The sequence below is a fragment of the Periophthalmus magnuspinnatus genome, chromosome 9, assembly GCF_009829125.3.
Source record: "Periophthalmus magnuspinnatus isolate fPerMag1 chromosome 9, fPerMag1.2.pri, whole genome shotgun sequence".
Taxonomy (NCBI): Eukaryota; Metazoa; Chordata; class Actinopteri; order Gobiiformes; family Gobiidae; genus Periophthalmus; species Periophthalmus magnuspinnatus.
Window position 1 is genome coordinate 8,502,693 of NC_047134.1, and position 17,645 is coordinate 8,520,337.

The 17,645-nt window shown below is 40.1% G+C and overlaps 1 protein-coding gene across 3 annotated transcripts in view; it reads left to right on the forward strand.

Annotated features, from left to right (window-relative positions):
* smtnb (smoothelin b) overlaps window positions 1–17,645 on the forward strand; it is a 153,891-nt gene that overhangs the window by 88,844 nt on the left and 47,402 nt on the right. For all 3 annotated transcript variants that reach the window (XM_055224058.1, XM_055224059.1, XM_055224060.1), the window contains exons 6-7: window positions 526–589; window positions 14,497–15,332. In XM_055224058.1, the coding sequence (XP_055080033.1) occupies window positions 526–589; window positions 14,497–15,332 (900 nt within the window). The remainder of the gene's footprint in view (window positions 1–525; window positions 590–14,496; window positions 15,333–17,645) is intronic.

Here is a 17,645-nt window from a genome sequence, read left to right on the forward strand (position 1 = left end):
GTTAGCATTACTCTTTGGGCATACTCCACTCTAGCCTCTGACAGTTGCATCTAAATGTTGAGCATTTTTATCCTCCACAATGGAGGAAGTGCTGTTAGGATTCTAGTTGTTGGCATTACAGTGTTTGCAAAACTCCACTCTGGCCTTTGAAAATCGTGTCTAATTACGATGCGTTTTTACCCTTCACCAACCAGGAAGTGCACTGTTAGCATGGTAGTTGTCAAAGTTCCACTCTTGTATCTAAAAGTTGTGGAAAGCCCTTATAAACTCATTCGGGTGAATAATTAGGATGCTCGGAACAGATTAGAAATACCTTTGGAGCACAGTCTAAACTAGTTCTGTTTTTTCATGTTTTTTAAATCAGGTATAGCCTAATATTATTCCCAGCCTAACTTAGTTCCCTCTCATGTGTCATAAAGAATCGGAAAAGTAAAAGTCCAGGGAATGTGAGTCTGGATGTGGAAAAGTTCTCCGCAGGTCTCCTGGACTGTGGTTTAACCTGATGTGTTTGTGTTTCTTTTACAGGAACCTGAGAGCACGACAGCCCAAAGTACAGAGACACAACACGAACCAGACTCACACAAGACAGGTACCAGCCTATCTTTAAAGCTCTATTCTGGAATTTTAGCATTGGTATTCCACATTTTATAGCAAAAAATAGTGCATAATAATTAGGTGCCACAATAATGTGCCATAATAATGGTGCCACATGTTTCAGCCAAAAGAAAGTGGGCTAAATTGTTTAAAGAAGGACCGAGCAGTGTTGAGGATGAAGGCAGGCCTGGGAGGCCTACAGAAGTGAGGTCTCCTGAGGTGATCGAACCATACACAGTTGACATTCTCCTATGAATTTCAACGGGTTTGCACCCTTCAGCAACCAAAAACTTGATAACTGACCGCTGTTCAATTCTGGAGCATGCTTCTTGGTCAGCCATCTTTGTTAATTGCCAAAACTCTCAAAGTTTTTTTTTTAATCTGCAAAAGAAATGAAATCCATGTGAAAAACAAGTGAAAAAAAAAGTAAGCTTCTATCTGTATTAAGTCCTTATACCGAAAAATTCACCTTATTTATTGAATGAACCTCGTGTGTGTATGTATATATATATATATATATATATATATATATATATATATATATATATATATATATATATATATATACATACATACATACAGCTAGCATATATAATATAAGCGTATATCTGATTTGTCTTTAAAACAAAGGTGAAACACTAGTTAATTTTAGTGGTCCAAACGTATTCCTCACTTACCTTATGCATTCCTGAGTTTTTTGCATGAACTCCGGCGCAGGTGTAGTCTTTTGGGTGCAGTTCTCAATTTTTTCTTAATTTGGTAGAATAATACCTGTTGTAATTATAAATCATAGTTTTGTGAATTTGTGAAGACAAGTTGAAAAAATGCTGAAAATTACAAGTAGAGTTTTAAAACATATTGATGACATCACACTAGGGAAAATTCTGTCTAAAAGTTCGGCACAATTTAAAATACAGTTGTACCTATAAGTTTACATACACTACATAAAAAGACGTACATTTTTTTTCTACTCACTGACATGAAAACAGTCTAAACTTTTCCAGTTTTAGGTCAGTTAGAATTACCAAAAATATTTCTATTTGCAAAATGCCAGAATAATGACAGGATTTTTTAAAGACAATATTCCATTACTTTCTTCAAAGTCAGATGTTTAATACAGTAAGATTACTATGCATTTAAACAGTTTAGGAAAACCCAGATGATGTCATGTCTTTGAAAGCTTCTGATTATTATTATTATTTTTATTGACAAAATTTGAGTTAATTAGAGTCACACCTGTGGATGTGTTTGTAGGCACACCTGAATCACACTGCTTCTTTATGTAATATCAAAAGTCAAAAGAAATCAGCCAAGATATCAGGAAGAGAATTATGGACTTGCACAAGTCTGGTTCATCTTTGGGTGTGATTTTCATATGCCTGAAGGTGCCACGTTCATCTGTTCAAACAATTATACGCAGGTATTAACACCAAGGGAATGTTCAGTCGTCATACCGCTCAGGAAGGAGATGGGCTGTGTCCCAGAGATGAACGTGCTTTGGTCTGAAATATGCATATCAACCAAAGAACAAACGCAAAAGACCTTGTAAAGATGCTGGCTAAAGCTTTTAAGAGTGTTACTATCCACAGTGAAACAAGTACTGTACCGACATGGGCTGAATGCCACCAGCTTTCTGACCAGAACTGAAGAAGTGGCTTGGATGAGCAGTGCAACGTCTTCACTCCTACAACGATTTGTCCAGTTGACAGATTTGAACTTCGTCTTTTGCTATGGGCTGAAAGGCCACTCTGCCAGGAAGAAGCCATTACTCCAAAAGAAACATAAAAGTCTGATAACAGCTTGCAAATGCACACATGGACAAAGATTTTAATTTTTGGAGACTTGTCCTGTGGTCTGACGAAACTAAAATTGAACTATTTGACGATAATGAGCATCATTATGTTTGGAGGAAAAAGGGAGAAGCTTGCAAGTCTGAGAACACTATCCCAAATGTGAAATACAGGGGTGGCAGCATCATATTGTGGGGTTGTTTTGCTGCAGGAGGAACTGGTGCACTTCACAAAATAGATGGCATCATGAGGAAAGAACATTATGTGGAAATACGGAAGCTACATCTCAAGATCAGCCAGGAAGTTAAAGTTTGGGCGCAAAAGGGTCTTCCAAATGGACAATGACCTGAAGCATATTGCCAAACTCGTTATAAAGTGGCTCAAGGATAACAAAAGTCAATGTTTGGCGTGGCCATCACAAAGCTCTGATCTCAGTCCTATTGAAAATTTATGGGCAGACCTGAGAAGGCATGAGCAAGAAAGGTGGCCTACAAATTTGGCTCAGATGCACCAGTTTTGTCACGAGGAATGGGCCAAAATTCCTACCAATTATTGTGAGAAGCTTGTGGAGGAATATCCAAAACGTTTGACGTAGAGTTTAAAGGCACTGGTATAAAATACCAATGAAAGGCATATCAAGTTTTGACTTTTAAGAAAGTAATAAAAATTGTCTAAAAAATCCTTTTTTTCAGTAATAATCTCTCAAATGTGCACATTTGAGGAGCTTTGGCCTAGTGTACAGGATGGTTACTAGGTAATAGTTATAGAGTTCCCTAGCATGATGTCATGATTTCTAACCAGGGAGTGAAATTTTAAACCTAAGAAAATTAACAAACTGGGAATATTTTTAAATGATTAGTAAAGTCTGTGTAAACCCTCAGTCGTCCAGGTCTGATCCACAGCAAAAGACGAAGTAGATGTTTACAGTTTCAGTGTAGTTAGCCTCTCCCTTCAGATAGATATAAGGGAGTGGCCACCAGCAATCTGACCAGATGAGCAGCGAAACTTCTTCAACCTTACAACGATTTGTCTAGTTGATAGATTTAAACTTTGTCTTTTGATTAGTAAAGTCTTAAATTTAACAATCTTAGCTGTTTGTTAGAGCAATTAGAAGTCTAACCTGTCATACGCACTTTAAGCATTGACCGCTGTGCTCTGGTCAGCTTTACTACTGCCTCTATATGAGATCACAAGCACCTCTCCATGTTCCCTGTGCGTCTGTCCAAACACACCTCAAAGGGCTCATTCTAAAGGGGCCGGTCAGGGGGTCAGGTACCATTGGCCCCTCATCACACCTCATTAAGTGTGTGCTGAGTTTTAGCCTAACGAATCAGGGCTGAGGGTTTAAGTGTTAGCTAATAAAGAGCTCTGAATAGGACCTTGATGGAGGACTGAATATGAGCCATTCACCTGTTCGTTTATAAACTAGAGCGAGGCTTTAAGAAGCAAACATGCAGCAGAGCAGGCGCAAAGGTTATGAACATTGGGTTTCATCAGTTATAATTGGGACTTTTAAGCAGCACGTTACAGGAGAAATGTTGTATTGTGTGACTTTTGCTCGAATAGTAGGCAAGGCAAGTTTATTTGTATAGTAAAATGCGTACACAAAGTCATTCAAAGTGCTTTACAGAATAAGAAAGACATTAAATTCACACAAATCAAAACATAAATAATCACAAATAATTATCAGCTGCGTAAAACTGAAACGTGTTTTCATGTATTCATGTTTAGTTCTGACACCAGCACCAGCAGGTGGTCCGAGATGGTTTATATGGCACTGCCTGTCAAACATTGCCTGTCAAAATCATACTTGGAGTGTTGTTTGGTTTCATAGACACATGTTTGAGTAATCTTGTTTGTGAGGTATTTCAAAGTTCTATATTGTGCATTCTTCAGGCAATTTAGCAACTTTTGCACAACTTAAAAATCTAAATCTTACATACTGTCCTTTTAAATTCCATAAACATGACCTACCTGTGTTCCCAGATATGAGGTTAACATGTTCAAATAAAAATGTTACTGTTATAACAATTCTAATACTGATTTAATTACAAAAATACAATTAGATGTTTCTGATTATCCAATAGGAAAGCAGAATGAGCCTCATGTGAGTCTCTCATTGGGGTTGCCAGTTTCAGGGGCGGACTGGCATACAGGGATACCAGGGATTTTCTCAGCTATCTCTCACTGTAGGACCGGCCCAGACAGCCATCAGCCCATGGCCTCATTGGGAGTGGGACTTGTCTCTCGGGACTGTGCACTTGCAATAGGTGGGCCGATTCCTTCACTCTTAGTTCGCTCTTTTGCTGTTCAGTAGGCGGTGCCACGGGTGTCTGGACCCCTAGCCTAAAACAGCCTAAACCATTTTTAAGTCTTATCTCTTATGTTATTTAGATGACCATTTTCTTGGTGACTGACATGATGTCTTTAGTATCTCTCTCTTTCTCTCTCTCTTTCTCTTGTCTCTCTCTCTCTCTCTGTCTTTGTGAACAGGCAGTGCTAGCTTTGGTAAACAGCTCTTATATCTGCTATTATTGACAGAAAACATACTTTTAATAGTTTATTACCCAGTTAAATGATGAAATCAGGTTTTTTAAAGTATGACAGGAGAAACACAGGATTCAGAGCCAGAGTAATTTTGCTAAGCATGTCAAATGTTCTACTATTATTGTACATGTATGCCTGTCAGAGAAAACAGTATAATATATTGGAAAATACACACATGGACAAAATTGTTGGTACCCTTCGGTTACTGAAAGAAAAACTCACAATGGTCACAGAAATAACTTGAATCTGACAAAAGTAATAATAAATAAAAAATTTGATGAAATTTAACCAATGAAAGTCAAGCTTTGCCTCAACAGAATTACTTAAAAACAGGACAAAAATGGACAAAAATGATGGTACCCCTAGAAAAGACTGAAAATGTCGTCACCAAAGGGACATGTTAATCCAAGGTGTGTCCACTAATTAGCATCACAGGTGTCTACAATCTTGTAATCAGTCAGTGAGCCTATATATAAGCACATTCAACATGGTCCAGAAATTATAGACAGGCATGTTAAAGGTAAGATCTCCAAGCAGCTTGATGTTCGTGTGACTACAGTTGCACATATTATTCAGAATTTAAGATCCATGGGACTGTAGCTAACCTCCCTGGACGTGGCCACAGTAGGAAAATTGATAACATATCAAAGGGAGGCTCAAGGAACATCGATGTCAGATCGCACCATCCGTCATTGTTTGTGCCAAAGTGGACTTAATGGGACACGACCAAGGAGGACACCATTGTTGAAAACAAATTTTTTTAAAAGCCAGATTAGAATTTGCCAAACTACATGTTGACAAGCCACAAAGCTTCTGGGAGAATGTCCTATGGACAAATGAGACAAAAATTGAACTTTTTGTCAAGGCACATCAGCTCTATCTTCACAGACGGAAAAATGAAGCATATCAAGAAAAGAACATTGTCCTTACTGTGAAAAATGGAGGAGGCTTTGTTATGTTCTGGGGCTGCTTTGGTGCATCTGGCACGGGGTGTCTTGAATCTATGCAGGGTACAATGAAATCTCAAGACTATCAAGGGTTTCTAGAGAGAAATGTGCTGGCCAGTGTCAGAAAGCTTGGTCTCAGTTGCAGTTTATGTGTCTCACCACAGGACAATGACCCAAAACAGCTAAAAACACCCAAGAATGGCTAAGAGGAAAACACTGGACTATTCTAAAGTGGCCTTCTATGAGCCCTGACCTAAATCCTATTGAGCAAGGAGTTGAAACATACCATCTGGAAAAGGCACCCTTCAAACCTGAGACAACTGGAGCAGTTTGCTCATGAGGAGTTAGTCAAAATACCTGTTGAGAGGTGCAGAAGTCTCATTGACAGTTACAGGAATCGTTTGATTGCAGTGATTGCCTCAAAAGATAAAAGAAAATATTAAGTTAAGGGTACCATCATTTTTGTCCAGGCCTGTCTCATGAGTTAATTTTTTTTTTATAATTCTGTTGAAACATGGTTCAAAAGCAATGGATTTCATTGGTTAAATTTCATAGATTTTTTTAAATTTATTATTACTTTTGTCAGATTCAAGTTATTTCTGTGACCATTGTGAGTTTTTCTTTCATTAACCGACGGGTAACAACAATTTTGTCCACGTGTATCCATAGACAATTTGTTAGTAACTATGCCTATTGTGTAGTATAAGCAAAGGGGGATTTTTGGAGCATGTATTACCATAGTATTACCGCTTGGAAGCCTAGAATTTCCCCCAACTATCTCTACTGCATAACAAACTTGTTAGACTGCATGGATTATAACATCACCACTTAAGTCTGTCAAAAACTCCTGAGCCTCTTTTTTCCCAGTCCACCTCTGCCCAGTTTCAATACTAAAATCCAGTCGGTTTAAACGTCAAAGAACTCTCTCTGATCTGAATGGTCATTACCTAAACCCCAACATCTGCAGCCAATCATAAATCTGTTCTAGTGCAGCATCTGCAGCTCAGTGAGTGAACTCTGGATGTTCTGAGCTTTCACATGAAGCCTGAGAAACACTTGTATGTTTCCCCTATCTGTAGGCTATAGCTTTGGCAACCTAATTTCAGTTGTGATTGTTGTACCTTTTAAAAAATAATAACTATATATGGTTCCTTTAATCTTCCACATTGTAGAACATACATTTTTTTAAAATAAAATATTAATGACTTATGTTTGTAACTACAAAAGCGATTGACAGATGGTAAGAGATGGAGACGAGCGGTTTTAACTGTCTAGAATGAGACTGAAGCTCCTATATTTTAACCATGTCCTATTTTCTCTGTCTGTCTGTAAGCCAGATGTTGCTATAAGTAGCTTTGCTTAGATCAGAAGGATGATTAATGTTGCAAGTTGCGACTTTTAAAATCCAGTTCAGCTTTGCCTATTGAAAAGATAAAGCCTGTCATAATACCATTACATAAAATAAATTGAGAAAAAAAATCACATATTCTTTTAACAATGTATCTGAGAACCCCACAGCCACACCTTTGTCTAAATCTAGCTGTTCCCAGAACAGCTCCCGACCGCCTTGTTGTGGCCGCTCCTCTCCCCCACAACATGCCACTTACATTGGGTTAGCAGGAGGGTTAGCAGGAGGTCAGGAGTTGGGACCACCTCAGAAAACCCCAGAGTTCAGGGAGGAGAGCTGCTACCGGGCCTTCTAAACAAAGAGCAGGGTGTGATGTGGTACCCAAAATAACTGAGGGACCTCAAACACACCACCACACAAACAGCTCCGGTTTACAGTGAAAGACTCCATGTCCGGCCAGAGCATTCTTGGGCAAACTGTAACTGAAAAAGCAGTCATTTAAGTCTGGACTGTGCACGGCCTATTCTGTTTTTCGAACTCTACTGTAAACATGTTAAGATGACTTCAGTTAAAGGAGGTCATTTAAGTTGATGTCATTTAAAGGTACATTATAACTTTTCTGCCTGAGGGTTCGCCAGCTGTCGTCTCCCTGGAGCTGATGTTGCATTGTGTGGAATGTTCCACAATATAGCATTAAACCTTTGTCTCCATAGAGAAAAGCTATGTCAGGAAGGTACATTAAGTTTAGGTTACTTACATCAAGTGAGGAAATGATTAGAGTGGTTAGAGTGTTGGTCCCCCAACCCGAAGGTCGGAGGATCGAGTCCCGCTCGGACTCGATGTGTGCTCGAAAGATAGGTGGTGGTCGGAGGGGCCGATGGCACAGATTGGCAGCCTTGCTTCCGTCAGTCTGCCCCAGGGCAGCTACAATAGTAGCTTACCATCACCAAGTGTGGAAATGAATGAATAATGACTATAGTGTAGTGCTTTGAGAGGCTTTGACAAGCCTGTAAAGTGCATTACAAGTGTAAGCCATTATTAAATTTTTGTCAGGATTTTGCAGTCAGCATTAATAAGTCTCACAGGTCTACCTGGATCTATACTATCCCTATCTTTTTTATAGATTAGAAAAATTTGAGCTTCATTAAAGGTCCCTGACATCTTTCCCAGAGTTAATGATTCTTTAAATACCTCAGTCAAAATAGAGGCCAATTTATCTGCACTTTTGTTTTTTTATAATACTCTATAATACTGCGTTTCCAATTTTCATAAGTGAAATGCCCCTTTTCAAGTCCTCAATTGTTATCGGTCTGCCCCAAATCAAATTTGGAAAAAAAATTGTCATATTCTTGCACATCATGTTTAACCTGTGACTCATAAAGTTTGTTATAAAATGTTAATAAAACCTTGTTGTCCCCTGTGTTGGTCTTAAGCACTCCTGACCCATCCTTAATATCAGGTATTGTAAAGTTGGCCTCCTTCTTTCTAAGCTGTCTATCCAGAAGCTTTCCAGCTTTCTCTCCGCTTTCATAAAAATTGACATTTAACCTAACTAAAGCATGTTCTTTAGGCTTGACCAGCCTCCATATACCCACCAGGCCCAGGTCTCATCAATTCAATAGCCTTCAGTTTGCTATTGGAAAAAGTCTTGTCAACAGCCCCTTCCAGAACCCCATTAAAGTGTCCCGCTATTCTAGAATTAGCACTAGCATGTATTGACAAAACTAGACTACCATAGATGTCCATGTCCGATAGTCACATTTCATTTATGAGCAATGTTCCCTCTAATTTTTCACAAATCTGAGAAAACACACAAACTCCCTGAGCAGTCCCATGGACCACTGTGAGCAACATCAGACGTGCACACTGTGGTCATGCTGCATCGCATCCATCCAAGTTAAATGGTTTATTAAAAGAATCAAATTACCGCATTTACATTTCTGTTATAAGACTTTTAATTAAGTGCTTTAGCCCACTTATACAATGTAAATGACAAAAATCTTGCTCATGACCTGTGTAGTATGTTAATGCTATTGGGAGTATAAATATTTCATTTTAACTATGGCAAAACATGAGCTTCCAGCCAAACCAAGCCAACTGTAAACTCCAATGTTGAAAACACACTTAACATTTTTATTATAAAGCTCTGACTTGTATTATGAGTATAAGCCACTGTGAGAATCTTTTGCTATGCACTGAGTGAGATTGTCCTACTGTGGTCTGGGAGACAGTCCGGTAACTCTTTTTCAATATATGACATGATCATTTGATGTTTACAACTCATAAACTAGTGACAGTATTCAATGACCAATACACACTGAGAGGAATCTGTATCTGCACACCCAGCTGCTCTATTACTGTACATTTACATATCATATCAAAACACAATATAAAATGTGTATTTGTATATAAAATATATTCAAAACAAGTGGTATGGGTCAAAATAAACATATATTTACAAACCACACACTACAAACAGTGAACAAACACACACTTCAAAATGTAAACAAACACACACTGGAAACTAATAATACACTGTACATGTGACAGTGACAGTCATTCTGTGAGAGAGGTTGGAGGATCGAATCCCGCTCGGACCAACTTCTGTCATTGTGTCCTTAGGCAAGACACTTCACCCAAGTGGCGTGTGCGTGAATAATTGGTGGTGGTCGGGGGGCGCAGATTGGCATTAGCTAATGCTAATGATTACACATAATACACATATGACCCACAATTAAGTCAATAGCAGAATAAACCACGCTTACCGATCAGGAACAGCATCCAGTCCATCAAATCATAAGGTCCTCTGCTCCTCAGTCCATCATGAGATCTTCACTCGGTTCCACGAACCGCTCCGGGTCCGAGATGCCTCTAGTTTAACTTGTACAGTGTACAGTGTCCTCGGTCGCGTACTTCCCAGTGTCCTCGGTCGCGTACTTCCTTTCTTTTGTCCGTTTCGTCATGTTTAAAACGCAAAACTGCTGCAAAACAGTGCGTAAAATTACGCAATTACGCGTGCATAATTTTACTCGCGGATCTTTGCCCGAGGGCGGGCCGTCGGAACGTTAAGGGGTTAAAGCAGCACTTAGAATCAATAGCGAGTCTTCACTCCACATCGGCCACATCGGCTAAAACACTGGGAGCGGGACATGAGGACGCCTGTCAATGACGTTGATAAGATGCGCAAATACGTATGTGAATCACATAATTGGCTGGAGCAGCTCGTCACCGGTCACACTCACTGACTCACACTGAAAAATAGCGCAGAATGAATTGTTGGGTGTTTATTTTATTTTCAACTCCGGTTCGATTTTTTTGTGCGCAGCACAGATTTTCTGTGCGCGGAGACCGTGTCAGCAGTGCACAATTGCGCACGCTAGCAGTTTAGAGGGAACGGTGCTTATGAGAAATTCCTTTCATTGTTTACTGAATAAATTATCAGAGGTGGGTAGTAACAAGAAATTGTACTTTTCAGAGTAGCAGCACTTTTACTTCTACTTGATTCATATTTTTAAAGTAACAGTATTCTTACTTGAGTAAAATATTTGGTTACTCTTCCCACTGTGAGTAAGTCTACAAGTGCCTACAAGTGCCAAAGCTTTATGCTTTATGAAATAATTTGAACATTTGTGTTTCTTGCTCCTCTCCTTCAAATTTTAGTTAGTTTTTCTCATTTTTGAAATTGCAGATTTTGTCCTTCCAATTATATTGACATCAAATTATAAGTCAGATGTTAGGTCCTGACAGTTACTCTTTAGGGTACTCTTACATGAGTAGTTGTTTTGCAAATACTTTTTAACTCTTACTTGAGTACAACTTTTGGCTACTCTACCAACCTCTGGTTCAAGTCTGTTTGAACTTTATAAATTGTTCAGCCCTGGTTTATTCCTAGTTTGTCCTGTTTTAGTCCATGAATAATTGCTGGAGAACTGCACACAGTAGTTGGGTTTAGGGTCAAATTTTTCAAAACAAGATTGTATGTTAAATATTCTTGAAGGACAGTTTATGTAGTGTACTGATCACTCAAAAATACTTCCCGTAAGAGTACTATCAAAAATGAAGGCAAAAGTTATTGTAAATATTTGTTTTAAAGGGGGAGTATTAAGCAAATCCAATTTTTTGTAGTATTCTATCATTTTATAATATTTTTTCCTCATCAATGCGTGCCTGAAGTGGTTTCATGTCATCCATGTTTGAGTATTTTAGCAATATCACCCAGCCCTATTCAAACCCTCTTTACAGTTAGCTCTAAGTGTGTGCAATGCTCTTCCCACAAGCCTGCATCACTCATGCTCCCACACACCAATTTTTCATAAATATACTAAAACATGATGCAAACCTGATGCAATGTGCAGTACTTTCATTAGGGGGATGCACGCTGATTGTGTTGCGTTCTGAAGGGAGAGTGATTTAACGTGGAGAACAAAGGGAGACTCAGAGTGTTAAAAATGAAAGTGAAACTTATGAAACATGTTAATACGTTGTTTTGGGCAAATATAGCATTTTCAAAACAATTAAAGAGGTGAACATGGTGATCTCAAGATGTTATGTGTTAGGAGTATACCTCATACCTCAATACCCCATAGAAATAAAATGCCCCCTCTTTAAGGACTACTTCACTTAATTTGGAGCTTTGATCTTCTCCCTGCTGTAGAAAATGTGCATCTTGTACTGTATAGTATGGGCTTGGTACATTAACGCGTTTTATTACGTTAACTAAAAAACAAAATCATTAATCGCAATTGATTATTTTGTTGTGCATTAAGGCAGATCAGTCAAAAACACAGGATCAAAAAGCCCAGCTCCGGTCTGTGAACTGCTGCTCAGCACATACACACATGAGGAGCCACTGTGTCTGCACTGGACATGGCATGGACATGGGTCCTGAGAGAGCACAGCAAGTTTTTAAACTCTCCAAAAAAAAAGTGAGTGATTATGGAGAGATGGCCTGCTAAAGTTTGTAAACCGAGAGTAAAGTAAATATGCGCGCGGAGGATTAATCAGGACTAAACAAGGACTAAATAGCAGGACTGATTACCAGAGCTGTATCAGGACTCGAAACTAAATCAAGACTCAACCAGCCTTCCATTCGGCTCATATTGAGCAGAAAGGAGCAGCAGACTACACAGAACAGCCACAAGAATACTTTTTTTTTTTTAATATAAAAATAGTTTCAGCTTTCAAAGGTTAAATAACAGTCCTATATTTGAATTTAGACATTAGAAATGTAAGACAATAGCCTAATACTGAGCAGATGGTTTGCTTCCTGGTTTAGCCACTGATTTGTTTCTTGGATGTAATCCCTGATTTGTCTCCTGATTTGACCCCTGGTTGTGGCTCCTGATTTGTCTCTTGGTTTGTCTCCTGATTTGACTCCTGGTTTGTCTCCTGATTTGGCCTCTGATTTATCTCTTGGTTGCGGTCCCTGATTTATCTCTTGGTTGCGGCCCCTGGTTTGACCTTTACACACACTGACCATCAGCAGTCTTATTCTGGATCAGACCTCTCCTTGTATCACAGTTTTGGGGGTTTTCCAGGTTCCCTCAGGGCCCATCCACACAGTAATATCATTAGGTTTATGCAGGACTATGGGATCTATTATGTCTTATTACATAATACCTGTTTCTCAGAATGGTGTAAATTAGTTGGAAACCTTCTTAAAAGACATAGTACAGGACACATACAATTCTACAAATAGGCCTACTATATACTACAACTACTATAACACAGTTTGATGTTGGTTTTGCAAGTCACATTGGGGCAGGGTATTATGATTTTGCTCATTGATTGATTTCCAGTTAATTTTTTTGAATGTTTTGGATGGATAATAGTTTGAGTTCATCAGCAAAGACCTACCTTAAAGTGCTAAACACATAAAATCTGCCATCAAAACTGCCTACAACCACATGGAGAACTAAGGAAGAGAGTGACTGGAGAAGAGGGGCGGGGTCTGGAGGCATAAGGAGTTGTGAGATTGGTCTAACAGCTATCCACACTTCAAACTCTGCCCATACAGCCACTTGTGTGTAATCAGAACAGTCCTATGTGATGTTACTTAGTACTTGAAATTGCAGGGGCCACTGGAGGCACCACACACTTTGATTTAGGCATGCTATTAAATATATGCAGAGTTTAGTAGCAAAAAATATTTTGTGTTGAATTCCACTCTAAAGCTTTTTCTCATGGCTGACATCAGAGGGAGCTCTAACTCTTAAATGCCTCTTTGGAACAAAGGTGAAGCTTATGAACTATATTTCCCAAAAGCAGACTTTATTTTAAGTTTGAAAATATTAAATGCTGAACCTAACGTGACAAAAAACACATTTAAAAAGGATTTAATGTCACAAGAATGCATCATATGTGTTCTTTATTAAAAATATGTCAAAAAAATTTGACATATTGCTCAGATCAACTTGGTGAAATGATTGACATACGCTCACATCAGCACAGCTCTGTGAAAGATTATTTGGAGAAGAGTTTTCCGTTTCTGGGAAACACTTCCTGTCAGCGTCCTACTAATTTCCTGTATATTTTATTTTTTATCTATTTGAGAATGGGCTGTGTACACAATTCAGTAATATTCAGTGCAAATGTTCAAGCTAAAAATGACATTAGTTACTTAAAACACTATACTGGCATAAAAGTGGCATCCCTGATGTGGACCAGGAAGTGCAGCTGCGGCAGCCTACAAGAGGAAATCCTCACTTCCACTCCGTTCTCCTCCGGTCTCCTCCAGTCTCCTCCGGTCTCCTCCGGTCTCCTCCGGTCTCCTCCGGTCTCCTCCGGTCTCCCCTTCCAGTGTCCTCTGCTCTGGTCCTTCATTTGAGGGCCAGGGGCCTCCAGAAGCCTCATCACATCTTCACTGTGCTCTAGTCCATACTTGTTCACTCACTGGACATAACTGCTGTAGCATCTTGTTAACCCCTTACTATTATGTGTTATCAAGACTGAAAGCATTGCAACATTATGTGATATGCAAATCTACATTGAAAATTCTTATTCAAAGCGAAATCCATCTCCCATAGGTGAATATTGCAGTGTCTTTGGGCAAGGCATTTAACTGCCTCACCCCCAGTATCTGCGTATACTATGCATGTGAATAGGTGAGGGGTTCCTTTGCTATAAAGTGCTTTGAGCATATTGAAGGTAGACATGTGCAGTAAAAATGTGAGTTTAACATTAAGATAAAATTATATACCTTTTTAAAATTACTTTATGAACTATCAGATTACAGGACTAATTCCTACCCTGACTTCTCCTGTGTCTCTAGGCTCTGGCTCTGGCTCAGGCATGGTGCTGGTGTTTGACCACCTGTTGAAGGACGAGGGGCCTCAGCCTTTACTCATCCAGGCCCCCAGAGAGGCCCCCAGAGAAGCCGTCAACCCAGGACCCGATCTGCTCCCGTCCTCCCGCCAGAGATCAGACTCCACCTCCTCTGACCGTAGCTCCAGCTCTGTCCAATCATGCTCCAACTTGGATTCTGTGGGCTCTGCATACAGGACCAGACTGGGTTCAGGGGCCTCAGACCAGAGCCAGGGGCCACTCCAGCACAGCTGTCTAGATTCAGGAGCCTCAAACAAGAGCCACGGGTCACTCCAACGCAGCCGTTTAGAATTAGGAGCCTCAGACAAGAGCCAGGGGTCACTCCAGCACAGCCGCTTAGACTCAGGGGAGTCAGACAAGAGCCAGGGGCCACTCCAGCGCAACCGCTTAGACTCAGGGGCCTCAGATAAGAGCCAGGGGCCACTCCAGCGCAGCCGCCTAAATTCAGGAGCCTCAGAACACAGTGTGGGCTCCGTGTCCCAGACAAGCACCAGGCTGGAGTTAGACCCCTCGGACTCTGGACCCCGTTCCAGACTGGACTCAGGGGCCTCAGAGTGCAGTGCCAACGTGTGTTCAGATGAGAAGGGCCCCTTTGAGGAGCCCACACCTGTGACCAATGGCTCGGTTCACTGCACAGACTTGGAGGGAGAGAGCAGGGGCCCCGTGCTGAGGGCCTCCATACTGCTGGACCAGGTTGATGGGGCCGGACTCTCCAGGCAGGGGCCAAAAACTGGACTGACCAATGGCAGTCTGAAAGGCCGCTTGGACTTCCTTAACCAGAAGGTAAGGCTCCCACACATGTATATTTTTACTGTATTTGAGAATAATTATCAGCCTTGGAATTACCTAACTTTGAAGTTACAGCTTTAGTTTTAGCCTCCTTGGTGCACCAGCAGATATTACAGACTTTCTGTGACAATCTCAACTGAACAAACGGTATCACTAAAATATGTATTTAAAAAGGCAACAACATATTCTAGCATATAGCAGAGTAAATTAGTTCAATTGAGGCTAAAAAAAAAAGATCTTAACTCTAAAACTCTCTTGATGACTTCAGAATTTGGAAAACATCATTTTGAACTTTGGAGATGTAGACAGCCTAATAATCCATCACTACTCAAACATGTCTCAGTGAAACAAAACACAACTCCACGGATGTTTTTCATGAAGTAACAGCACTATAACATGGCTTTAAGCTTACAATAGTCAGTTTTGCATAATATATGACGTAATTCAACATCCATATGATGCTAAAAAACAGTGATTAATGGGAAACAGATCTACACACATTAATAAGAACTTTATAATACCAACAAAGATCTAATTGACTACATAGTATGCCATTATTATCAGTAATACGTGGTCTGTAAACCTTGGATGCTATATTATCATCGTTGCCCATATCATAAAGATCACACACACCACATTCATACTAGGCAATGTGGGTGAATAGTCTTGCCGAAGAACACAATGACACTAGCGACTCACTGTGGCATCGAATATTCTAACCAGGTCCAGCCCTGTTTAGCTTCTTGGGTCTGACAAGATCAGGCTTCGACAAGCCTTTGACAAGGTCAACTTAGGTTCCTTTGCAAATACAGTGGGTCCCCCTGCTGGACGAAGAGGACACAACAATGCCACGATTAAAGTGTTGCATACAAAACAGCATCTCCAGAGGGCAGTGTTTCCAATTAATCTAACTGCAGTCACCTATCCTAGTGCTTACTCCTTCTGCCTTGTACTATGAAACTTTTCTCAAGTGGGGCTGTGCCACCTGCTTGTTTCCATGGAAATGCCTTTCATGTTCCTGAAATGTTCCACAGTAGAACAATAAAGTCTAGCATTTATTCAATTACATGTGTTTTATTGTTGAAAATCTGACACTTAATCTTCCTGTGTCACATGGAGATTTGGAAGTTTAATGTCATTCTCTGGAACATTGCAGGCCAAGAAATAAGATCGCAATGGGGGTTTAGTTAGTGAGATATCAGATTAGCAAGAGTCCTTTTAGGTTTAAACCCACTGGATTTCAGCATTGAAACTGGTAACCCAAATGAGAGACTCATGTGAGGCTCATTCTACTTTTCAGATTGGATAATCGTTTTGAGAACCAAAACACTAAATTATAACATAAACTACCTAGCCATAGTTCCTTTAAATGGTTATACAACTAATATGCTAACTCACACTTCCTGATTATCGGACAATGAACCACTTTAGATGCAGACAGCACATACAATATATTTATACTGAGGTAAAACTAACTTTGCTCAGATACACCCAAAAAAGTGTGTATCTTTAATGTTACCATTAAAGTCCCTTTAATGGTAACATTTGCCAGAAAACGTCCCTGTTGGTTCATCCTACTGGTGTCTCCCATCTCTGAAATGTTTTTCATTGTACTGTCTCTGGGGCTGTGGTGTCTCCTGTCTTGTCTCTAATGCTTTGGACAGCGCGGTCTGGACTTGTTTTGTTGTCTCCACAGTTGCTGTGAGCAGTCCTGTGAGCATAGTGTAAACAGCAGGGGCCCCTCGTGTCCTCGGGCCCTAAAAAAAAGACCAAACCTCCCCTCACTCCAAACACTAGGGTTACATAATGAAAACATGTCCACTGTCAATGATAAGTGAAACAGGGTAATTACCGTAGATGAGGAGAGATTTAAACGCAGGCAGGGTTTGTAGTCCTGGTTTAGCCCTGGTGTTGTTCCAGATTTCATAAGATGTAGACCTGCTTTATCTATTTAAATATCAACCTAAACCTCATTAGTCATAGTAGACTTAGTTTAGCTGAGGTTTGTGTTAGTTCAAATCCTGGTTGAATTTAGACCTGGTTCCGACTTGATATAGTCCTACCTCCTGGTGAACCCCTGGTTCAGATCTGGTTTAGTTCTGGTTCTGAACTACTTTAGTCATGGTTTAATCCAGTTTTTTTAGGCCTGAGCCGCTACAGGGCGTTGCTAAAAATATTATTTAGGCCCGAGCCCCTACAGGGCCTATTACTTCCGCAACGATGAGTGCATGGGCGCAACTTTGTGTGCCCCGTCGCCCCCTGCCCTGACTCCAGTATCCTAGCAACCCATGCCATAGGCATGGGATA